General features: G+C 49.4%; 2 protein-coding genes across 5 annotated transcripts in view; both read right to left on the bottom strand.

Moving 5' to 3' along the window:
* The window catches only part of EIF4E2 (eukaryotic translation initiation factor 4E family member 2), a 30,016-nt gene extending 14,475 nt beyond the window's left edge, over window positions 1-15,541 (bottom strand). For all 4 annotated transcript variants that reach the window (XM_030324417.1, XM_030324419.1, XM_030324420.1 and 1 more), the window contains exons 1-6: window positions 15,463-15,541; window positions 8,524-8,638; window positions 6,419-6,553; window positions 2,741-2,845; window positions 1,205-1,357; window positions 971-1,107 (exon numbers count right to left, since the gene is read on the bottom strand). In XM_030324417.1, the coding sequence (XP_030180277.1) occupies window positions 971-1,107; window positions 1,205-1,357; window positions 2,741-2,845; window positions 6,419-6,553; window positions 8,524-8,638; window positions 15,463-15,482 (665 nt within the window). In that variant the 5' untranslated portion in view covers window positions 15,483-15,541. The remainder of the gene's footprint in view (window positions 1-970; window positions 1,108-1,204; window positions 1,358-2,740; window positions 2,846-6,418; window positions 6,554-8,523; window positions 8,639-15,462) is intronic.
* Window positions 15,542-17,406: 1,865 nt separating this feature from the next.
* Window positions 17,407-22,813, bottom strand: CHRNG (cholinergic receptor nicotinic gamma subunit). Its single transcript, XM_030325775.1, has 12 exons — window positions 22,759-22,813; window positions 22,417-22,556; window positions 22,111-22,155; window positions 21,840-21,949; window positions 21,222-21,377; window positions 20,322-20,419; window positions 19,795-19,995; window positions 19,500-19,614; window positions 19,172-19,286; window positions 18,205-18,421; window positions 17,855-17,988; window positions 17,407-17,580 (listed from the first exon to the last, which is right to left on the bottom strand). The coding sequence occupies exons 1-12, from the start codon at window positions 22,811-22,813 to the stop codon at window positions 17,407-17,409; spliced, it is 1,560 nt and encodes a 519-aa protein (XP_030181635.1).
* Window positions 22,814-24,362: the final 1,549 nt, after the last annotated feature.

Raw genomic sequence — 24,362 nt, 5'->3', positions numbered from 1 at the left:
TAGCAGTAATAGTACTTGGCCCTGTAAGAGCATTCTCCACCCGAGGACCTTCAATTACAAAGATTAAATCAGCCTCACAACAACCCTGTTAGGTAAAGTATTATTTATCTCCCATTTTACAGATGGGGAAACTGAAGCAGAGCGGTAGAGACTTGCCAAAGGCACATATTGATACTGGAGTCAAAGAAGAGAGTTAAACCTACAAGTCTTGACTCCTAGTTGGCTAGCTCTCCCTCTAGTTTTGAGAAAACCTAACAGCCACTCCCCACGACTTCTTCCTAATAACCTGAATTTATTTATGACATTCAATCACTGAAGGAGCAATCTTAACCAGTGATTCTCATTTGTGGATGTCCAGCTCTAGGTACCCCAAGTCCTAGGTAGATCGCAAAGCTTACTTCCCCTTTGGCATTCCTGCTTTCCCCTTAGATTCTACTCTCACAAACACACTGTTCTGCTTCCTCTACAATTTCAGCTCTACACACAAGGAAGTGGAGTCATCATTCCCAATAAGAAGTCAATTTCCCAGGACAAAGAAAACAGACTGACGCTAAGAAGTTAAAAAGACATGCAAAAGTGGGGTGAGGGGCAGACAGGGAGGAGGACTTGATTGTTCAGTGAAATTATCTTAAAAAACAGCAAGAAAAGGAAAAGCACTTTGTCTTTCATTTTAAGATAGTGGTTAGTGAATGAAAGACAAGACAGCCTGTGTAAATAAAGCAAGCCCAGGCAGTGCAACTGGGATTCTGCAGAAGGGCTCTCTCTGATACAAAGCACCCCACAGTGTAGGCGGGCAGGGAGCCTCACCAGCAAAGAACTGCTACAAGTGGCCAGAAGCACTAGAGGGGAAGACTGGTCTGTCCCTTCTCTATAAGTCAGGCTCCTGTATGACCATATTCCTCTGGGCCCAACTAAGGACCTACTTCTGCTAAGCTTAGGGACATGCCCCCCAAGCACCCCCAACACGTACTTGATGCTGTCGGTGTGGGTTTTGTACTCCATAATGGTGTTGGGAGGTAGGTTAAGCACTCGCCGAAGCGTATCCCGGATTCGGGCTGTGGTTGCTTGGTCACTGGCAGTCTTATTCCATATTGAAATAATGTCCTCCTACAGGAGGAACAGAAGCAACGGTCAAAGCAAGCCAGAGGCACTGAAGAGAGCAAAGGCAACACAAGAAAGCAGACCCGCCCATGGGGTGGCTTACCTGAAACCGGACAGAGACCACAGCCCCACAGATCTCCTCCCCAACCATGAACTGTTCCCCCAACATGGCCAGGATGAGATTCTCCCAGCAACGGGATGCCAAGCCCTTCCGCAGCCGAATAATCCACTTGCCACCATTTTTATTTGCATCATCCTGTATAAGAGAGAAAGCATTAAAGTGTGGTTTCACAGCTCTTTTACTTTTGCGTGAAGGCAAGAAAAAGCCAAGGATCCCTTGAATGCTAAGAAGTCCTGTCGCTTTCCAGTTATTCAATTTTATAGGAAAAACGGTGGTAGGGCTAGGGAGACAAGAAATGGGGGGGGGGGAGGGGAGGTGGGAATCCTTGGTATAAGCCATTACAATAAATGGCTATAATGACCTTTTAAAAAAAAATCCTCTTTTTCTGAAACTACTTTAGGAATCAAAATGATGTCAGATTTCAAATACTGATCATTCCTTCCTTCATCCACTAAAAGTTTACCAAGTGTCACCAGGTCTCAAGTACACAGACACAGTCTCTACCTAGATTTGGTCTAGTGGAAGAACAGAGAGCCAAGAAAATGAACTGCAGCAATATAGTCTGATAAGAGATACACTAAGTTAAAGAGGAGCAAGACAGTCAGAAACACTCAAGAAAAGGAAACATTTAAGCTGGGTCTTGAGCGACATATGGATTAGGCAGGTAAAGCAGGTGAAGGCTTTGAGAAAAACTTGTCTGTGTACAAACTGAGACTGTGTGTCAGGGGGATGAAAAGAGGAAGGCGAGCTGCACTTGGAGGGAAGGCCTGGCCACGCTGGGAGATGAGGCCTGGAGGGTGACTGCAAGGTCATGTGAGCAATGCAGAGCGGTACAGGGCCTACAGCTGGGTGTGTGTGTGTGTGTTTTCACATTTGTCTTCTAGAAAAACGCCCTGGTGTCACAACAGAAGACGGATTACAGCAGGGTTCACAGAGCTCAGCTCTGGGTCTCCAGCTACTGCCTGTAAGCAAGCTTACTTTTTATCCACTTCAATCACGTGCACACACAACCAGTTTGATGGGAACAAAGGTACTTCTTTTTTTAAAGTTTATTTATTTTGAGAGAAAGTATGAGTGGGAGAGGGACAGAGAGAGAGAGAGAGGGAAAGAGAGAGAATCCTAAGCAGGTTCTGCACCGTGCAGAGCCCGATGCGGGACTCCAACTCATGTACTGTGAGATCATGACCTGAGCCGAAGGTGGACGTGTAACTTACTGAGCCACCCAGGTGCCCCAGAGGCAATTTTTTAAAAAAGTCTTTCAATATTGTTATAATACCATTTTAGTGATAAAAAAAAAAATCTCTGTAAACCACCCACACAGACAAGCAACGACATCAGTGCCTTTTCCTACAAGTGCCTTTTCCTACAAGTCCTGGCCCTAAGGATACACCAAATAGTGATGTAGCTTTCAGAGAAGATTTTAAATACTTTTAACCTTGGCAGGGCTAAAAACAACAACAACAACAACAACAACAACAAAACCACTCAGAAAAGTGGTCCAAGATCCTCAGTGCTCACCTCCCACATAGGTTTAATTCCTTCTTTGAAGAGATGGAAGTCGCTGTGGCCTGTCAGGTCCCCGGGACGGACCATGTGGCTGTAAAACCTCCAGAACTGCTCCACCTGCAGAGAGAAGGTCCCAGAGTACAAAAGATGGGTCTTTTTTCTTTGAATGAATGTGAGGTCTAAGAGAACACAAACATGGAAGATACTGTGCTACAGACTCTACTTTTTGAAGGATACATTTTCACTAGGGGAAGTGAGAAGGAAGGCACGTTGCATGGGAAGGAAAGTATGGAAAAATATCCTATTGTTGATACAAGAATAAACTCTTTAGGCAAAAAAATGCCAGCCTCAGCCAGGAGCCCTCACTGTGGAAGCCCTAGGATAATCATTACATGATGTAAGAGGACCTTGTTTTACACAGTGGAATCCTTTTATTTTATTTTAATTTATTATTATTTTTTAAGCAGGCTCCACCCAACATGGGGCTTGAACTGACTAGCCTGAGATTAAGGGTCGCATGCTCTATAGACTGAGCCAGCCGGAAGCCCCGACACGGTGGAATTCTTTCAGTCTTGAGGTATATTAAGTTTCACATAACCTCAGCCTGAATGTATTTTTTTAAGAACCAAGTCACTTAAAAAAATTTTTTTTAAGTTTATTTGAGAGAGCATGTGTGTGTGCACATGAGTGGGGGAGGGGCAGAGAGAGGGAGAGAGAATTCCAAGCAGGATCCGTGCTGACACAGTGCAGAGCCCGATGCAGGGCTCAAACCCGTGAACTGTGAGATCATGACCAGAGCTGAAATCAAGAGTTGATTGCTTGACCGACTGAACCACCCAAGTGTCCTGAACCAAGTCACTTTTTAAACAAAATAGAGTGTTATTAACTACAGTCGTCATGCTGTATGTCATATCCTGATGACTTAATTTATTTTACTTTTTTAACGTTTATTTATCTTTGAGAGAGAGAACAAGTGAGCGTAAGCAGGGGAGGGACAAAGAGAGAGAGGGAGACACAGAATCCGAAGCAGGCTCCAGGCTCTGAGCTGTCAGCACAGAGCCCGACATGGGGCTCGAACTCACAAACCGTGAGATCATGACCTGAGCTGAAGTCAGATGCTTACCTGACTGAGCCACCCAGGTGCCCTCCCCACCCATGACTTATTTTATAACCTCAAGTTTGATCATTTCTCAAAGACTATCTGTTGGCAGATACAGCATTAACTACAATGCATACATTTTAGTTGTGTTTGGTTACTGTGCAAAAGCGATGGAATCTACCACATGCATTACCGTAAACCATGGTGGCTGCTGCTAAGGCCAGGACAGCCAAAACCAAAAAGAACTTAGCCTCTTATACTTGGGGATTAAGTTCCTCTTCTTAGCTAGAAAATTTGTTTCTCTTTGCCCCTCCTTCACCATCCTGTTAGAAAACTAGCTCTATTTCTCTATCAGATGCATGCTTATTCCTACTCATCAAGTTATTCCCATTTACTCCCCTAGTCCTCTGTAACTCGCAGTGGACACCCACAGAGTACTGGCTAGTGAGGAGGCACGCTTTAGGAGGAAAGAAGAAACGTGCAGCAGTCTGAAGACAGTTGGAAATTGCCAACACACTGCTGAGGAGCAGCTGAAAATGGGTACTGAGTCGACACAGATTCAGGTCATACTTCTAGATGTGGACAGCAACTAAGGATAAACAGACCTTACACTTTATGAAATGGCTGTTGCTTCAATTCTTCTAGACAAAAGAAACACAGAAATGTCTCATGTTACAAAGAAGTCAGGAAGAAATGCCATTCATAGGATTCTGAAGCAAGGTCTCATCTCAACAACTGCGATGTTTAACTGTGTATGGTGATCAGGGACAGTAAGTGGTCACGTGCATACAATGAGCAGTAATTTTTTTCTCACTCTGACACAGGGGGAAGAAACAAGATACAGCCACTAGAACCTGTGGTTCACCGTGGATTAGGAACTGGAGGTGGGGAGGTTAGGGAGAAAGTATAACCACCACCCCTAATTCCCTCATCAAGCACTGCTTTTTTTTCTTAAAAAAATTTTTTTTTGAAAGACAAGAGTGTGAGCAGGCAAGGGGCAGAGAGAGGGAGAGACTGAATCCAAAGCAGGCTCCAGTCTCTGAGCTGTCAGCACAGAGCCTGACATGGGGCTCGAACTCACAAACTGGGAGATCACGACCTGAACTGAAGTTGATGCTTAATCAACTGAGCCACCCAGGCGCCCCAAAATTTAAAAAAATTGTCAATTATTAGGATTAAGGACCACTGGGAAATACTGCTTTGGATTTCATTAAGTTTTCATAATATGATTATTTCTCTGTGAGGAATTTAATATTGGGAGACATTTCCTAATGCCTTGAATTATACAACAGACAACTTTAAACACTGTCATCACACATCCAGTGAGTCTGGATAAGGCAGTGACCCCAGGTAATGCCGATTATGTTGCTCTAGTCAACTCAACATTTACGCCAAAAAAAGAAAAAAGAAAACCCTCTGTGTGCAAGTTGGGTGAATTCATAGATACCTTTGTTAAGAGGAAAAGAAAAACACTAGGAATATTCCTAATTACCCCCCAAATAACTGAACAGAACCCTGAATGAAAACTTCCTCCTCCCCAGCGTAGTCTCTGACCCCAAGTGGCCATCCATTTGTTCATAACGTAACAGCTGCTACCTTCCCTGTACTGTCTAATATTCCCACATGGCAGGTCACTAACATTTTGTGATAGATTCAGGAATGTTAGGAAGGCATTGATATTCTCAAAAGTTTATTCCTATTGTTTCCTTTGTCAAGAATTCATTTCTTTTCCTATCACCTCTTACCAATTTATTGTAATGTTTGCTGTCTGTTATAGTTTCCTTTTCCAGTGTCTACATTTTAAACAGGAAAAAAAAAACCTCAATAATTTTAAGAAAATAACAAATCCTGCATTTGATTTTGCCCAGAGATCAAATATACAGCACAGAGGAAATGTGTGATAATTTTCGTTGAACAAAACCGGTTTTAGTTGCAGAGAACTCTCAGGGCACACACACCTAGATGCCTGTGAGGGAGACAAGACACAGCTGAGCTATCTCTGACAGTACCTACAAAAACAATTATCAGGATTTAATTTTCTTCCTGAACACAGGAAAAAGACACTACTTTATGCATAGTTACTAACATATCCAAAATCCTAATAGGAGGTTCTTTTTTTTTTTTTTTTTTTTAAGTAAGCTCTTTGACCCCAAGATCAAGAGTCCCATGCTCTACTGACTGAGCCAGCCAGGTGCCCTGTTAATGGGAGGTTCTTAATACAAGAGAAACTTTCAAATTTTTACTCTCATCTTTACCGTCAAGCTTCATAAAAGTATATACAATGTATTATAAAATTTTGTATCCCCACGACACTTTGCACATAGTAAGGACCCAACAAATATCTATTTAAACAAACCTGTATTTTTGTATTGTCTACTTCTGGTCAATGCCATACTTATTGATACCTATGTATGTTACCTATGAATGTCTAATGAGGAATCTCAGAAGGAGCAAACCTGAGGGACTCAGGTCAGTCAAATAAAGAAAGCAGGACCCTAAATAGGTTACCAGAAGGTAAATAAACACAATGATAGAAGTACAGGCATGACTGTACCACCAAGGCTCACTACATTAAACCAGTAAGTACTCACAGAGGCAAAGGTGCCAATCTGTTTGATATTCTGTTCATAGCTCTGTGAGCTAGTGGGACGGCCGGGGGTTCTTCTGGAGTACCAGAAAGTATAGTTGTACTGCAGGGGATGCTCTGCTGGTCCAGGGACAACAGCCTGTGAATTCAATAAGGTGTGTTAATCTGGGGCACTTTTCACACGATCTGAGATTGAGCAAACATTTTATAGTGTCACCCCTTACCACCTCCACAAAAAGGCTACATCTTTAATTCCCTGCAATATGCGCAAGATTCTGCTTACACAGTAATTTTTTTATGTTTGTCTACTTTTTTTTTAATTTTATTTTTTATTTTTAAAAATTTGTATCCAAATTAGTCAGCATATAGTGCAACAATGACTTCGGGAGTAGATTCCTTAGTGCCCCTTACCTATTTAGCCCATCTCCCCTCCCATAACCCCTCTAGTAAACCTCAGTTTGTTCTCCATATTTATGAGTCTCTTCTGTTTTGTCCCCCTCCCTGCTTTTATGTTATTTTTGTTTCCCTTATGTTCATCTGTTTTGTCTCTTAAAGTCCTCACATGAGTGAAGTCGTGTGATTTTTGTCTTTCTCTGACTAATTTCGCTTAGCAGAATACCCTCTAGTTCCATCCACATAGTTGCCAATGGCAAGATTTCATTCTTTTTGATTGCTGAGTAATGCTCCATCATATGTGTGTGTATACACACACACACACACACACACATATATGTACATATATATATGTACATATATGTACACACATATATATATCTCACAGCTTCTTTATCCATTCATCCATCGATGGACATTTGGGTTCTTTCCATACTTTGGCTATTGTTGATAGTGCTGCTATAAACATGGGGTGCATGTGTCCCTTTGAAACAGCACACCTGTATCCCGTGGATAAATGCCTAGTAGTGCAATTGCTGGGTCATAGGGTAGTTCTATTTTTAGTTTTTTGAGGAACCTCCATACTGTCTTCCAGAGTGGCTGCATCATCTTGCATTCCCATATGTTTGTTTATTTTTGAGAGAGAGAGAGAGATAGAGAGAGAGATTGGGAGAGAGAGAGGGAGGGAGGGAGGGAAGGGGAGAGAGACACACAGAGTGTGAGCAGGGGAGGGACAGACAGAGGGGGAAATACAGAATCCGAAGGAGGCTCCAGGCTTTAAGCTATCAGCACAGAGCTTGATGTGGGGCTCGAACCCACAAACTGTGAGATCATGAGCTGAGCTGAACTGGGCTACCCAGGTGTCCCTACACTGTAAATTTCTTCAGCAGATTCTAAGTTCCTCTAACATTTTATCTGTTTTCCTATGGCTTTTTAAACTTTTTTTCTATTATAGGTATTTATGTTTATATCTTATCTCACCCAAGTACTCCCAGGCCAAGTATGCCTCCTCTATGACACCCTATCACTTACTGGCTAGTGACCTGGGCAAGCTGCTTAACCTGTTTGTGCCTCAGCTGCTTATCTGCAAAATGAAGAAAATAATATCTAGAGTTGCTGAGAGGATCAAATAAGTTAATAGATGTAAAGTGCTTAGCACAGTGCCTGGCACATAGTAAGCGCTCAGTGTCAGCTACTATTAATATTGCTACCACTTAATGTAAGCCCCTTGATCTACAGTCTCATTCACCTTTGTGCTCTTTTAGCACCTACAATGCTCAATCTTGTCAGATAAACAAGTTTTAATATTAAAAAAAACTGACCCATCAATCTCTCATTCTCTAAATTTTTTCCTTTCCAAGTCACTTTCAGCTTAGATTATTACTGACTAAAGAGTCTAAAATTTCAAGGATGTGTAGGATTTGAAATACTCAGCAACAGCTTAGAACTAACAGATAGTCTCATTCAAGTCCACAGTTAATCCCTCATGCTGGGTGAATGCTGGAAAGCAAGGCAAGATCTCAAGATCCTATGGCAAGGGAAAAGTTCTAACTCCCAACACGAACGCCAGTGATTCAACAATCTTTTTTTGAGAACAAAAGCAGATATTCCAAAATAGGGCACCATTGAGTTAATCTGGTATCTTTCACATAGATTCCACAAGATAACCGAGTCTCAAGTCCAAAGGCAACTATATCTATACAGCACAAAACTCACCTTCCTCTTACTGCTGCCCTGACTCTTGTCTCGTTCTGTTTTTTCCTTCTCACCATCTTTCTGTGTGCTGTTTTCTTCATTCTGATCATGGTCCCCACTGTCATCATCTTTCAATCTGAGTGGGAAGGTAAAACAATGTTAGGTGACGACCGAGCTGATTCTTGCTTCCCCAACAAAGCCACCAGGTCAAATGAACTACACCATATAACCACCCCCCAAGTCACTCGAATACAGGCAATGAGATGTATATGAGATGAGGGAAGGGCAAGGGAGTGTAAAAAGGTAAGTAGGAAGAATTCAAAAAAAAAACCACTGTCTTCTAGTTTGCTAATAGGCAAAGAAGAAAGAGGCAAGCAGTTTAAGGGACTGTTTGTTTTTTTTTTTAACTTGTTTTATTTTTTAAAATTTACATCCAAATTAGTTAGCATATAGTGCAACAATGATTTCAGGAGTAGATTTTAAGGGACTGTTTTCTTTGCCAAATATGAGTCAATAATGAGAAGAGTTTCTGGGTTATATAACTGCTTTGGCATTTCGAATGATGTTTAAAAAACTTAACCAGATTTCTTGCCACTTCTAACCATCCCTTCTATCTGTCCCCACTGCCACTGCTTTAACTTAGGCCCTCCTCTGTGTCACCTTCGTTATTACAATAAATTCCTAAATGGTCTCCCCGACACAAATCGTCTCCACTCTCTATCCATCCTCCATATGGCCACTAGCATCTTTCTAAATGCAAATCTGATCATTTAACTTCCACGCTTAAAACTGTCAACTGTCCCTTGCCTTTTGATGCCCACCCTGTAGGATAAAGTACAATAAAGTGTAAAATCCTCTAGAATCTGACTCCTGCCTACTGATATCCTCTTTTCCTTCCCATCTCCCAAAGCAACCCATAGTCCCACAGTTGTGCTATATGCAAACACTACCCCTCAGCCTAAGGTGCCATTCCTCCCATGTCTGTGTATCCTATTAAATGAACGGATCTCTTGGATACATTTTATCAATGTCTGTATCTCCGGCACTGAGGACAAGAAGATGCAGCCCTAACACATAGCACAAGATGTTGAATCAATATTAAATGAAAAGAAAAAGAAATGACTGAAAGAAGGAATGAATGTCTTTTTGCCTAGTAAGTCTGGTCACATGTATAGTAGGTGTTACCCTTCCAGAAGCAGTGCAACTACCCTAAGGCTTTCAGATACATGTAAAGTTCATAGGAGGGGCACCTGGTAGGCTAGGTCAGTTAAGCATCCGACTCTTGGTATCAGCTCAGGTAGTAATATCTCGGAGGTGATATCGAGCCCCACGCTCAGCTCAGTGTGGAGCCTGCTTGGGATATTCTCTCTCTCTCTCTCTCTCTCTCTCTCTCTCTCTCTCTCTCTCTCTAAGATAAATAAAAATAAACTTTGGAAAAAAAAAATAAAGTTCACATGGGGCACCAGGATGGCTCAGTTGGTTAAGCGTCCGACTTCTGCTCAGGTCATGATCTCCCAGTTTGTGAGTTCAAGCTCTGCGTTGGGCTCTGTGCTGACAGCTCAGAGCCTGGAGCCTGCTTCAGACTCTGTTTCTCCCTCTCTCTCTCTGCCCCTCACCTGCTTGCTCTCTCTCTCAAAAATAAACAAAAAGCATTAAAAAAAATTAAAAAAAAAACTTCACTGCATTCAGACAAAAAGATAATAAGAAGGTGAATTCACAAAGATAATAAGAATGCCATTTGGTACACAGCTGGACCATTAGCTTATCATGGATCTTCTTCAAAATCACCTCTGGCCCTAGCGACTATCTCCTATCTCGTCAAATGGAACTGGGTAATTCTCAAGAAAGGAACTAGAAATGCTCAAATGATAACACAGATATTACCTTGCATACCTACAGAAACATATTGCAAAGCATTTTGTTTCTTTTTGGCCCACAAATCTCAGTGCCTCGCACATAAAAAACACTCAATAAATATTAGAATGCACAAACTAACCATGTGTTGAGGTGCACCTTCTGCCCATTTCACAGTCCTAGCTGTGGGATATATTCAGGTGCGTCGCACCATGCCAGGAACGTCCCCATCCCCACCCTGGCCAAGACATGATTATAAAGGGCACTTGAACAAAGGGCAGCCCAGCCTGGCCAATAACCACTGCCTCACGGTCTTGTTCAAAAGTATGAGCCGATTCCTTCCTCAGCTTTTCATCTAGGAGATCAAAGATCACACAGATTCGGGAGCTGGGGCAATCCTATGGGACCCATATAAGAAAAGCCGTGAAGGAAAGACAAGGAGCAAATGCAAAGAAAGCCAGTAGGGAGAAAGGGAATGGAGCAGAGATCAGGTGGGAGAGGAAAGTGGTTTTGTTGGTGATGCTACCACCTCATTGATTAAATGTGACCTCCCCAGACTTCTGGGAGAACGTTATCTGTGCTTATGACACGCCTTCCCCTTTATTACACTTGAGCTGGTTTGCTTTACTTTCCAAAAGGAGCCTGGACAGCATACAAGTCCCATATTTTACCAAGCCACTTACTGTATAGATGCTACAGAGCACCTGTCCCCAAGCACCTCACTGAGGAGAAAAGATAGATACACACACTTGGGCCTCAGCATGGTACAAAGGTCCTTATGTGGGTATATGTGCCAAGATCACCTCCTGCCTGGTCCCAACAAACTCCTTCCACTCTAGTGTTATCAACTTATTTGAGTTCTCCAATCTCACCCCTCTGTTGTGCTCATCACGTGGTCTCCTCTCAGAGAGACCCCCTTCCTCTACTTAACTTGTCCTTTAGGACTCGGGATGAGGGCCACTTTCTCTTAAAAATACTTCCTAATCTCTCCCTAGGCTGGATCAGGCTCCCCTCTTCTGAACCTCACCATATAAATGTTTGTACTTGTCCCCACTATGATGCCATAGCCAATTTTTTGGCTCCTGATCAAAAACATCTCATAGGTTTTTATATGGCATAGGCCCAAGACAGCTCTTAATTCTCTTCTTTATGGGATACCCCAGGGCTCAAACCATTTCTCTCTCAGCTCCCAGCCTCCACTATATCCTCTAGGGTCCCTTCCCTTTAAATCTTGAAGAGTCACCCCAGCATCTCTCATTTTTACTAGCCCCAAGAAAAGCAGAAGTTCCTTTCTTTTTAGTGGTTTTGCGGCTAATCACTACTAGGAAACAAAAGAAAAAAAGAGCAAAACTAATTACATTCAAAAACAAACAGTGCTGTGATCCCTGGACCACACTTCCTGACTCCCTTTGGAGATGGTAAAAGGAAATCCTAATGGACCTTCATCTTGTATTGTTATTTCTAATAACAATAGAGCTAACCAACCACCCCGCCCACTAAGCTTTCACTTAAGGCAAATCACTTGCATCCCATCTTCCAGAGGCTACTCTTCCCAACTTGAAGCTGGATTCGAGCCAAAATAGTCAGGACTAAAAATCTGTGCTCCATAGACACAGGCAAGCAATTAGCATCTCTAAGGCTGTCTATCTAGACTGAGTGGCTCCAAGTCAGCTCACCAAACTTCCACCCAGGCTTGTCCTCATATTCTCTAACCAGACCGATTCCTTATGCATCTGGGAACTTGGTCTAATTCATCTTTCCATGTCCAGCATCAGACAGAGGCAGAAAACAAACATGTTTAATGAATGGACTTCTAAAATCAAAGCAATACAAAGCAGAATAGGATGAGTGCCAAACAGGAGGTTCAGACAATACTTTAAGAGTGGGCCAAAAGCTAGCGAAGAGAGAACAGTGGGAAAATCAAGTATGGCATCTAGATCTGAAAACCAAGCTCATCGCAGCTGGGACTGCAGAACAGTGAAAGCATCTTAGAGTTTCACATGTCAACAGCAACAATGACAATGTAGCTAACTGACTTGATAAATGTGGGGGGTGGGGTGCAATTATAGTTCTAGGTTACGCTCATAGAAGTCGGGCCCACAAAATAGAGGAGGTTAGAGCTCTTCTTTAACCTGAGCGCATCAGTTTAGACTACAGTACCCAACTCCGGGCGCTGGACTTTTAGGATGCTGGCAAACTGAAATCTTAGGAACAGTCCTTAGGAACCATGTGGTGAAGAGTGTAAAAACCAAACATGTACGGGAATGCAAGCTGGTGCAGCCACTGTGGAAAACAGTATGGAGGTTCCTCAAAAAACTAAAAATAGAACTACCCTACGACCCAGCGATTGCACTACTAGGCATTTATCCAAGGGATACAGGTGTGCTGTTTCGAAGGGACACATGCACCCCATGTTTATAGCAGCACTATCAACAATAGCCAAAGTATGGAGGGAACCCAAATGTCCATCGATGGATGAATGGATAAAGAAGATGTGGTATATATATACAATGGAGTATTACTCAGCAATCAAAAAGAATGAAATCTTGCCATTGGCGACTACGTGGATGGAACTAGAGGGTATTATTCTAAGTGAAATTAGTCAGAGAAAGATAAATATCATATGACTTCACTCATATGAGGAATTTAAGACACAGAACAGATAACATAAGGGAAGGGAAACAAAAATAATATAAAAACAGGGAGGGGAACAAAACAGAAGAGACTCATAAATATGGAGAACAAACTGAGGGTTACTGGAGGGGTTGTGGGAGGGGGGTGAGCTAAATGGGTCAGGGGCACTAAGGAATCTACTCCTGAAATCATTGTTGCACTATATGCTAACTAGTTTGGGTGCAAATAAAAAAAAAAAAATATATATATATATATATGTGTGTATATATAGATATATATTTTAGATATATATATATATTTTAGATATATGTATATGTATGTATGTATATATAAGCCAAACATGTAACAATGGTCTGAAAACTGCAGACTTTTGGGGCACCTGGCTAACTCAGACAGAGGAGGATGTGACTCTTGGTTTCAGGGTCACAGGTTCACACTCCACACTGAGTGCAAAGATTACTTAAATAAACTTAATACACCTCAGACTTTTCACATGAAAAACAAAAACAAAAGCAAAACCAGGGGCAGGAGTGAGGTCTCCAATTACTAATTTCAAATCAACGAAAGCTTTGGTTCTTTTCCTACACAGCTAGAAGAGAGAGGTTAAAAAATTTGGGCATACTACAAGGAACAGTTAATAGTTAGAACTAATTGAAAATGATCCAGGTTAATTTTTGCCAAGAGGTACATGAATCAAGGTTAAACAACAAACCTGGGTTTGAATCCCACCATATGGGCCTTTCTATCTGTAGGGACTCATTTTCCTATTTGTAAAAGGAGGTAACATGATCCCCTTTGTAGGGTTAAGAGTAGAAATAATATATGAAAAGCATCTAGCAAGATGCCTATGGAAGCCATTATCACCCTTCTTTTTTCTTTTTTAAGTATGTGTCACACCCAGTGTGGGGCTTGAACTCACAATGTTGAGATCAAGACCTGAGCTGAGATCAAGAGTCAGACGCTTAACCAACTGAGCCACCCAGGCGCTCCCCCCCCCCCATTGTTACCATTCTTAAATTAGCTTACTGCAATCCCCAAATCCAAATGATTTGGATGGGACTGGGCTAGATGACCCACAAAAACACCTTCCTAAGATGAAATTTTGACCTGTTCAATTCAGTGGAAGAACGGCTATAGGATTTGCAGAATCCTATAGGGACTTAGATCTGGAGTTAGGTGCTGCAGAGATTAAGACGAGGGGTATACATAGGGGAGCGGAGGCCAGGGTGGCCATTCCTACTGAAATGGGCTCAGCTAAGCAGCAGGCTGGGGAAACGTTCAGCCAAAGACTTCTTCCAAGCAGCAGAGACTTTTCAGCAACCAGGAAACATTCCTGAGGAGCTGCGGAGAGTGCTGGAATCTAGGACTCCTCAATTTGCAAACCAGCACTCATTGTACTGGAAAAAACCCAAAGTCCCATCAGCAGCAGGTCACAACCTAAATCAACAGCGATTCCACTTTACGTTTATTCCTCACTATTAGCAATTAACAATGTACCTTTAAGCACTGCTGAGTGTGATTTGGTCCTTACCACACTCACAGCAGCAGTGGGGCACTAACCACTAACGTGGTTTAGGTAACAATGGCTGGGTAACTCTTCTACTGTCAAATAACTGGTAACTGGCGGGTCTGGGGCTGGAAACCTAGGTCTCTGGGGATCAGACAGATTTCCTAGACGGCTGGAAGAGAGGTAAGAACTACCTCAAGATACAAATCGCTAGAGGGGCAACATGCAAAAATACTCTGCATGTCCTTTTTGCATTTCCAATTGTCTGATGCTGGACCGAGGAACCAGATAGGGTACATACAGAAATGGGAGAAGGGGGCAATGGCAAGTACGCTCGTTGGGCAAGAAAACAGAAGCTCCTGGTGAGTGTGTTGGAAGAAGGGAAAAGGGGGAGGAGAAAGGAAGTGGGAAGGAGCCTCAGGAAGACGGAGAATTCCGTAACTGAGCAGCCACTAGGCGCCACAGCCACATTACCTCTCCGTATTCACAACTCTGCGACCCGGACTCTGTTACCGTCCCCACTCTGCAGATGAGGGGACTGAGTCAGAGAAGCGAGGTGACCTTCCTAGGCTAGAGCGTGTGTGGAAAGCTGGATTCAGAGGCAAGGAGGCCAGGCTGCGGAAACACCCAAACCGCTGCGGTCTCCGCCCTTCCACGCCGCTGGCAACCTGCACCCACCGGGGCGGGGCGTCCACAAGTCTCCTTCCGGGCGGTACTGCCACCTCCTCCCCGGGACCCCGCGCTCCGCCCTCGGTCCGTACGACCCCGAAGTCTCTGGGGCCCCTGCATCACGCCTCCCCAGACCCCTCTTCGTCCCCGCTGGCCGCCTGGGCCGGGGAGGCCCGCAGCCCAAGCCCGGGAGGGAGGCCGGCGCCGGAGAGCTTTGTCGCCTCCAGCCCCGGTGGGGGCGGGCGCAGGGAACGGTTGGGGGAAGGGGCCCCGGGGGGCGGCCACGCGCCACTCACGCGTCGAACTTGTTGTTCATCCTCTCACCGCCGCCGTCGCCACTGCCTCACGGAGTGACTTCCGCTCCGCCAGGTCCCCTCCCGCTTAGGGCCCGGTCACTTCCGGCTGCGCACGGCGCAGCGGAACGTCTGCGCGCTGGCCCCGTGTGGGACAAGTATCCCGGGACGCCCGCCCTGGGCGGCTGCGCGGAGGCTGGGGCTTCGCGGTCCCTGCGGGCTGCGGGCCTCAGCGCTACCTGGGTTCCTGTCGCCCTCCTGCCCGCCTTCCCGGCGGCTCCAAGGAAACAGTTTCCGTCCGAGGGAGGGTCCCGACCCCCTCCCGCGGCGGCTGGGAGGAAGAGGCAGAGCCGCGTCGCTGACTGTGCGGGCTCCGAACCGCCTGCTTCGTACAAATCCCGACTCCACGCCCTGTGCCGGCTGCACCATCCTGGACTGTGTTTTAACTTCCCCGAGACTGTTTCCTCTTCTGTACTGTCCATACTGTATTACAGTACCTGCCTCTTCGTGTTGCCGTGTGGATCTGACGGGATAATCAGTGCCAGGCGCTAGACACAGCAACCCTCAATAAGTGTAGTATTTTTAATTTTGCTTACTTGTGCGAGGAGCTAAAGAGAACCACAGATGGGCCCACCATCATCAAATTGCCTCCAGGATCTAAGTCTCTACTCCAAATACACAGGGGCAGCATGCACCTACACTGGAGTTGATGGAATGAACCTGCTGGTGATTGAGCACCAAAGCCAGCCACCCTGTACTTGGGCACCCTGTACTTGGGAGAGGGGGAGGTTATTTCTGGGGTCCTCTCCCCTCCCCCAACAATGTCCCATGGTCAGGTCTTCATGTGGCATGTTCACATTTTTGAATCACTTTGATCTGCACCTTTGATCCTCTGATGAGGGTAGATAGGAACTGAAATCTGTACCCAAATTTACAGATGAAGTTGTTTCATCACAATCAGAACTCTGGCCGGAGCTGTACTCTCCAAAGCAGGGCCTTGCCTCTCTCCCAGGAAGCCCTCAGCTGGCCATCTTGTTTCCTAAATGGGGCCAAGCGAGGCTGGTCAGGGTCTCCTTCCAGAAGGCAAAGCCCAGAAGTTCCCTGTTACCTCCCAGCCTCTCTGCCTAGCTCTTCCTTGTCTTAACCAACCTTGGACACCAGTGCAAATGCCCTGGCCTTTGAGAAGAGAAGGAAGAGGGGTCTGTTTTCCAGGCCATGGAATGAATCTTCCTTGGAGTGTCTAAAACTGAGTTGGGAATTCTGGACTCCAAACTTTATTTGGCCACCAGTGTTCTGAGAAGCCCCTGTTACTCTGGGCCCCAATTTGCCCATCTGAAACATGGGGGGGAGTAGTGACTTGCTTGTCCATGATGATGTGAAGAGCTCTTAACTCTGAAATCTTTTGTGATCAATGATAAAAAATGCATATGGATGGAAAGGTCCCTGGTGCAGGTGAGTGTTGGGTACTCATAGCACCCAGAAGACAGGGGAGGGAGATGCCAGTGGGAGCGGGCTACTGCCATTCTTTTGAGAGAACATTGCTTGCTACTCTTCACATCTCTCTTGACTTCCTTCCTTTAGGAACCTGTGGGGAACTTGTCAAAAGGAAAGGGGGCCTAGGCCTAGAGGGATGGGACCTTGCCTAGCTGGGGACATTGTGAAAAACAGAGTCCTTGGGGCTTCAGAAATGATGGGAGTTGCTAATGCTTTGCTGAAGTGAGGGGATTGCCAGTGCCACGCAGATGCTGATCCCAACAGCACACCCCGCCCACAGCCGTTCTCAACCATTCCAGGACTCCAGCTCGGTCTCTTTATTTCCCATGCTTTTCTCGGGGCCTGTTGGCTCACATGGCCATGAAGGGCACTTCCCAAAGAGCACGCTCATGATCTCAGCCACCGAAGAACACAGCCAATCAGACTCCACGTGGCTGGCGGCCGATGGTTGGCTCAGTCAGGCGAGGGCAGGTAGGAGCGGGGGTCTCCAGGGAACGGAAGAGGGGGCACCTGGTTGTAGTGGGCCATGAGGAAGATGCCAGCAGTGCCACAGACAAAAAGGGAGAGCATGGCCAGGAAGCAGACACGGTCCAGCACGCGGCCCACCAAGAACCACTCCTCGCTCCCCTGAGGGCGGGAGGCAGGTGTGGGATGACCGGCAGGAACACCAAGCCTGCCCTGGATCACTGTGCCGTCCTTGGCCCGCCAGCAGGCCTCTTATTCTCCATTTCTTTGGGGCCCTCTCACCTACTTCCAGGCCTTAACCTGCGTTCTGCCATAGTCCCCTGGCACTGATGTCCCCATTCCACTTTTTCCTTCCCACTGCCCTGCCATGGCCACTCCACTCATCTTGCTCCCATCTTAAGTCCAAGTCCCTCACCGGGTACTCAGTTCCCCTTACACTGTCAAAGTGACTTTGCTGGTGGCGGGCAAGGGCAATGAGGTTGCAGGCTTCCACACACGCCTGGATGGCCGGGGCGGCCTGCTTCAGGCTGCCACACAACTCTTGGCTCTGCCCTGGCTCCGGGCCTTTCTCTGTTGAGAGAGGGTAAGGTTTGGGAATCGAGTGGAGAAGAAATAGTCTGAGAAGGTAGCCTCTCCTGAGCGACCCTAGTGTCTCTCTCCCCAGCTGGACACTTACCAGCACTCATCTGCTGTGTCCGGTGCCTTGGCCAACAGATAGCCCTCCCCGTCAGATAGCAGGCCAGAGTGAGCACTGGAGTGTCCCCAGTGTCATACCTCCTGCCTCACCTAGCTTCTCCAGCGCCGCCCTCACCAGCCCGTTGCGCTGCCGCTGCCGGAAGAGAAGTTCACTGCGAGGCAGGCAGAGAGCAACCTCTTCCCCAGCTGTGATTGACCATCCCGGAGAGGAGCCATTCTGCAGCCGGCGCCCCGTGCCTTGCACAGCCACTGGGACCAGTGGGCGAACGTGCATCCGCAACAGCTGGGGCAAGAGCCGCAGGAACACCTGGAGAGAGGATGTTCTGGGGCGCTTAGCTTAGTAGCCGGCAGACCTGGACGTGTGGGCAGCCAGGCTGGGCTTCAGAGCAAAGAGTGAAGGTTGGCATGGAGGGCTCAAGCTACCAGGGGTCCAGAGGCAGCACCTTAGGGACAGTGGCTTGACACTGGTACAGCTTGGCTGTTCTGTGCCAGGCACTGAGCCTAGGTCCCCAAACCTGTGTGCACATTCGAATCACCAGGGTACTTGCTGCACAGCCTGCACGAGGCCACAGGCTGGCCCCACCCTTGCTCTTCCAGCCCCGGACGCCTGAGGGGGGCCTGGGAATCTGCATTTGCAACAAGGGTCCCAGCTGACTGCTGCAGGTGGGCTGCAGATGGCCTGGAGCCATCTGGGTAGAGCCAGATGGCCTGGGTAGAATCTTGCTTCTCCTTCCCAGCCATGCAAACTTGGGTGAGCTAATGAACCTCGCTGTGTCTCAGTTTCCTCATTTGTAAAACGGAGGTGGCACTAACACCCACCTCATAGGAGTTTTATGAAGATCAAATGAGTTAGTATGTATGATGCACCTGCCACAAAGCAAGCACTCAGTATTATTATTAATCCGTCTGGATTAATCCACATGCTTCAAGATACACCCAGGGCAGGTTTGTTGCTGAATGTGGCAGGTGAGTAGGGAAGGGCAAGGGGGTGGAGAGGAAGACGCATGTGAGTGGACTGGACTGGAGGATTGCTGGAGTGGGCAGAGAGGGGCCTTGCCTTTCGGACCCTGCGGGCCATGGAGTGTGTGTGGGGGGACCGCAAAGACACGTTGAGCACGACCACAGCATTCACGACAATGAGGATGGTCACCACCAGGAGGAAGGTCAGGTACCTGCCAGGGTCAGGTAGGCGGGAGGTGGGGCTGGCCCGCTGGCACCGACTCCATCTCCAGACGCACCCCACCCTTAGCAGCTGATTCCCCCAGATCTCTTAGGGTGAGGGGTTGGCATTGAGGATGGGAGGGTGGGAGTGGCAGAAGGGTAGTGCCCCGAGTTCCAGGAAGGGGAGGGCGGGAGGGGGTGGTAGGCGTGAGGGCCAGCCTTACTTGCTGATAAGTGGCACTGCCTGGGAGGTCTCGGGCACCTTCTTGGCCACAAGGAAGAGGAAGACGGTCTGGGCCAGGAGCACGTTGATGGCGACGGTACACTTCTGGCCCCCCGCTGCCCGTAACCAAGAGACCCTCAGAGCAGATCTCAAGTTCCCTGCCATGGGGCTCCTCCCCCACCCCATTCCTGTCCCCGGGACAGGTGGTCTCGTGGGTGGTGCCACTCTGTGCCCTCCCAGCTAGCTCCTGTGCTGCCGGCCGGGGCCGTGGCTCCCCTCCCACGGGCTCCAGGTACCCTTGGCAGGAAGGAAGTAGATGAGAATGGCGACCGAGGAGATGAGCACACAGGGCGCGATGATGTTGATGATGTAGAAGAGGGGCTTGCGCTGGATGAGCAGGTAGAAGACCACCTTCTGGTGGCCCGCCTCCTCGGCGGGTGCCTCCACATCCAGCAGCATCTTGGCCGGCCGGTGCCGGATGGCCCACTCCCCGTTCTCTGCGGGCAGCGGGCCAGAGTGAGCACTGGGAGCACAGGCTGGGCAGATCCCCGCAGCCCCTGTGACCCGGCTGTGGGCGGCCAGCCGGGGCCCAAAGCAGTGCCACCGAGGGATGGAAGCAGCAAAGGGAGATTGGATATCTGATCCTCCTCCCACCAAAACCGGAGACGTTATCATGGGGAAATCAGAACTCTGCTGGGTCTTTAAAAATCTAGTTTGTGTGGTTTAGTCTAGCCTTCGTCTTGAGTTACACGGGAGGGGGTCTGAACCGAGCCTGGCCCTGCCCTGGAGGTCAGGTGCGGCTGGGGTCCTGGGAAGAGGTTACCCGTGAAGGCCTCAGGGTCGATGAAAATCCACTCTATGGTCTGACCATCTTCCTGGCTGAGCTGCAAATTGATCTCATTGGTGCTGTAGGTCTGGGACCTGGGAAGGGGGACACACTTGAGGGCATATAGATCCACCTACGAGGTCATGTACACAGTCATCTGGGGGCAACCGTGGGTGGTCTTGCCTCAAAAAGTACAACTAGGAATTTCTGAGCCCTCCGCAGAGCCCTGGCCACGAGATGGGGGCACGAAGGGGACCCGGGCTCCCTGGAGGTCAGGGAAGTTTTTGTCGAAGGGCCAGGAGGCTGCAGCTGAGTGCGCGTCACGGATGTTAAGAGCCCAAGGCCACTCTGTTCCTCCCTTTCACTGCCTCCAGGGCAGGAAGGGCCAATGGTTAGAGCATAGAAAACACAGTCTGTACCTCTCAGGTCTGTTTGTTACGGAGGGTCTCCTTGTGAAAAGACTGCTTCTCTAAAGCGTGGGAACCCACTCACACAGACCTCCTTCCCCCCATTTCTGGAAGAGGAAAGTGAGAGCGCCTCCACCTCTCCACGGGGAGTGGGGTGTAGCGTCTCATGTGGGGTGGCGCTCGTGTGTGCATGCTGGTACCTCGCGGGCAGGTGTATGCCTTCTTGCCCACCCACCCCAGTCATTAACTCCTCCCTTGGGGCACAGGCAGGGAAACTGAGGCAGCGAAGGAGGATGAGCGAGGGGACTGCGGCTTAGCCGGGAGGGACGTGGGCACCTACAGGTGTCTGGGCCTGAGACGGGCACAGAGGCCCCAGAGAGAGGGAGCCGCACCCCTGGCGAGAAGCCTCGCGTCCGCCCCCCTCCCCAGCCAGGTTCCTCTTAGGGCAGCTCTCCAGGTCTGCACCCGCACCCCCGGTAAATGGCCTCACTGGAAGACGAGGGAGCAGTTCTGCCAGTCGAAGGGGAAGTAGGTGACGGAGACGGGGCAGGAGGAGCGGAAGATGGCGGGCGGCAGCCAGTAGACACATCCGTCAGGAGACACCAGCACGTTGCAGTAGAGGGCCACCTCGAACACGCCGTCCACGCTGTGCACAGGCCAGGCCCAGGGGCTGGGGGCTCACGTCCCCCGCGGCCCCGGCTCGGCCGAGTCCCACACCCCAGGCCTGCCCGCGTCCTGCGTGGATGGGGCCTGGGGACACCAGCCCCTCCCGGGCACAGGGTCCACTACCTCCCCGCCGCGCCCACCTCCAGGCCTCATCATCCCACCTCCTAATCACCACAGCTTCTATGGGAGCCGCCCTCACCCCCATGTTGGAGGGAGGGCCGCAGCCCAGCAGACGACCGAGCCCAGAGGAGATGGAGTGAGCCAGGTCGAGAGTCAGGTCTGCTGGCCAGGCCCTACCCTCGGCAGCACCTGCCGCATCCAGTATTTCCTGGCCCCGGAAAAGGGGGCCCGGTCTGCACCTTTCCCCAGAGGCCCCCTTGTCCTACCGGGCCCCGCCGTCGTATCATTTTGTCCCCCCACCCCTACCCGCACTCCTCCTCACTTGTTCTCCAGCACGACATCCGGCCGCCACACCATGGTGGACGGCACCCTCAGCACCCACAGGCCTTCGTAGTCTTGCGGATCCCAGCGCAGGCGATAGTCACACCACTGCTGCAGGGCGAGTGGGGTTGCCAGGCCCCTGCTCTCCGCGGAGTCACCCCCTCCCCAGAAGAGGCGGGGAGGGGGTGGGGGAAGACAGGCAGCTCCAAGGGCCTTGGGACCCCAGGGAGGGGGCCTGATCCAGGGTACAGGACTTCAGGGGGGCCTCTTACCATCTCTATCCACACATTGGTGGTGAGGGCCTCCTCTCGCTCATTCTGGGGGTTCAGAACAGAGGGTTGAGCCCCCATTGCTTGCCGTCTCTGGATGTTAGTCCCTACAGACCCCCATTGGGCGCTACAGGACCCCAGCCTCTTGGGCATCCTTCACCGGAGTTTTCTGGCTCCCCAGCCTCTCCCCTGTGGCGTCCTTCCTCCTCCTGGCTGCTAGAGCCAGCCCCTTCCTCTCCCCAGCAGGTCCCGGGGGCCAGGTGCACTGGGCCTCCGCCTCCCCTGCCGTCCTACAAGCCTGTGGCTCACCAGGGAGATGAGGTTGGTGAGGGTGAGTTTCAGGCTGACGTTGACCACGTCCGAATCGCGCTCCGCGGGCCGCAGGTGGGGGTCGTAGTTGTGCATCAGGTCCGCGAGCAGACGCTCCTCCTGGTTCCGGCCCTGGGCTCCTGCAACGGACAGCAGTGAGCCCGGGTGCAGGGGCTTTGGGGCAGAAAGAGTTGGGGGGGGGGGTCACAAGAGGGTGTGATGTGGAGAGGTAGGGAACTAGAGGTGCAGGGCAGGTCCCAATAGCCCTCCAGACCCTCTATCCCCTGAGGCCTTGGGTCTCTACTCCAGGCCTCCCCAGGCTCCTGAGCCCCTGGTCCACACCCAGGCAGACAGCCAGCAGCGGCAGGAGGAGCGGCAGCCCCTGGCCCCTGTACATGGTGCCGCAGCTCTACAGTGCCGGCTGGGACAGCAGCTCTCCGGCTCAGGGTAGAGAGATGTGGCCTCCGGGTCTCATGTAACAGCCCATGCTCCCACCCCAGCCAGCCTGGCCAGGCCAGCTAGGCCCCACCAGCTGTCTGACCACAGCAGCGTCAGCTGTTCCGAGATGGACAAAATGCCAGGCTCGGGTTACCTGGGCTGGGGAGGGGACAGAGGGGCCCCATCTGCCCCAACAGAGATGGCTCAGCCTCCATCCCCGCTCTCTGACTCCGTTGGCCCAGCCCGTGTTCCTTCCATCTGGGGTGGGGGGGTGGGGCGACTGGAGACACAGCCTTGGACGGACAGGTGTGGGAGGGAGGCAGAGTGCGAAGAAGCGCCCCAAATTGGGCTCCCTCCTTTTGCTCCTTCCGGCGGGTCAGGATTTGGGGAGGTTTAGAGGGGCGTTTTGGACCTGAGCCATGACATGGTTGAGGACCATGAACCTGTCCCATTAGCCTAACATCTTCATGGGTTACTCCAATGGGCCAGAACACTGGGGACAAGCCTAAGAGGGAGATGCACTAGGTCCCCCGGGCTTGGATACCTTAATGCAAATTAGGGTGTTCTTCAGGGTCCTTCAGATAACTTGAACTTCAGGCAGTTCAGGGCCCTCCCAGGCTCTGAGGCACAGGACACAGGCCTGGTAAGCTTTGGAGGAAGGAGGGCTGAGGAGGGTCTGGAGCTTGGGGCTCTTGGGAACAGAACAGCCCCTGAATAGGGGCTCCTCGGTGTGGCCTCGGTATTTATTAAATTATCCACAGACTAAGGGAATCTCCAGCATGTGGCAGGCACAAGGCTAGGTGGGCTGCAGGGGACTCGCAGGGGACTGCGAGGAGGCAGGGATAAGCCTGAGCGGCTCATAGGACTCAGAGTTCAGTAAGGCAGGCAGTCAAGATCAAGGTTGCGGCCCCCGGAGAGTCAGATGAGGGGACCCAGAAGGGCCAGAAAACACACTCCATCGGCTTTGTAGTTTGAGGTCAGGGAAAGGGTGGGGCTGAGGCTAGTTTAGGAACAAGGGTCCCTGCTGCTGGCTGTGACCATGACCATGGGCTCAGGCCACCTGTCGTTTGACCATCTATTCTAAGCAGACAGGTCAGGACCTCCCAGCAAGTTTGCAAGACAAAGAACGCAGCTTCGACTAAGTGCTGCCCACCCTTGGGCATCCTGGGGGACAGGGTGGTGGAGGCCTCTGAGGGCTGGAGGAAAAGTGCCACCTACCTCCTCCCCCACAAACAAATGAGGTCTCCAGCATTTCTCCACATTTTCAATGTGTCAGTACATTGGAAATCAGCCTGCTACTTTCAGTCCTTGGAGATCCGTGTGTGAGGTTGGCTCAGACCCCAGCCTCCATAGCCACAAATCCCTCCTGTCTGTCCTCGCCGGGATTCTGGGGTCGGGGGGACAGTGGTGGTGGCACCTGCCTTCCCTGGTCATCTACTTGTGTCCTTGTGTTCAGTCCTGCTCTGGGCCCCACCCCTAAGCGTTGCTCTCAATGTGCATCTAGGTGT

Source organism: Lynx canadensis, chromosome C1 (assembly GCF_007474595.2).
Source record: "Lynx canadensis isolate LIC74 chromosome C1, mLynCan4.pri.v2, whole genome shotgun sequence".
In the NCBI taxonomy this organism is placed as follows: Eukaryota; Metazoa; Chordata; class Mammalia; order Carnivora; family Felidae; genus Lynx; species Lynx canadensis.
This window is presented reverse-complemented; position numbering and strand designations above follow the sequence as displayed.

Bases quoted from the DNA above. Each gene is read 5' to 3' on its own strand.
- CHRNG (XM_030325775.1), bottom strand. From the start codon at position 22,813: ATGTACAGGGGCCAGGGGCTGCCGCTCCTCCTGCCGCTGCTGGCTGTC. The intron at 22,557-22,758 runs GTGTGGACCAGG...TGTCCGTTGCAG, and splicing joins GCTGCTGGCTGTCTGCCTGG to GAGCCCAGGGCCGGAACCAG. The intron at 22,156-22,416 runs GTGAGCCACAGG...CTGAACCCCCAG, and splicing joins TCACCAACCTCATCTCCCTG to AATGAGCGAGAGGAGGCCCT.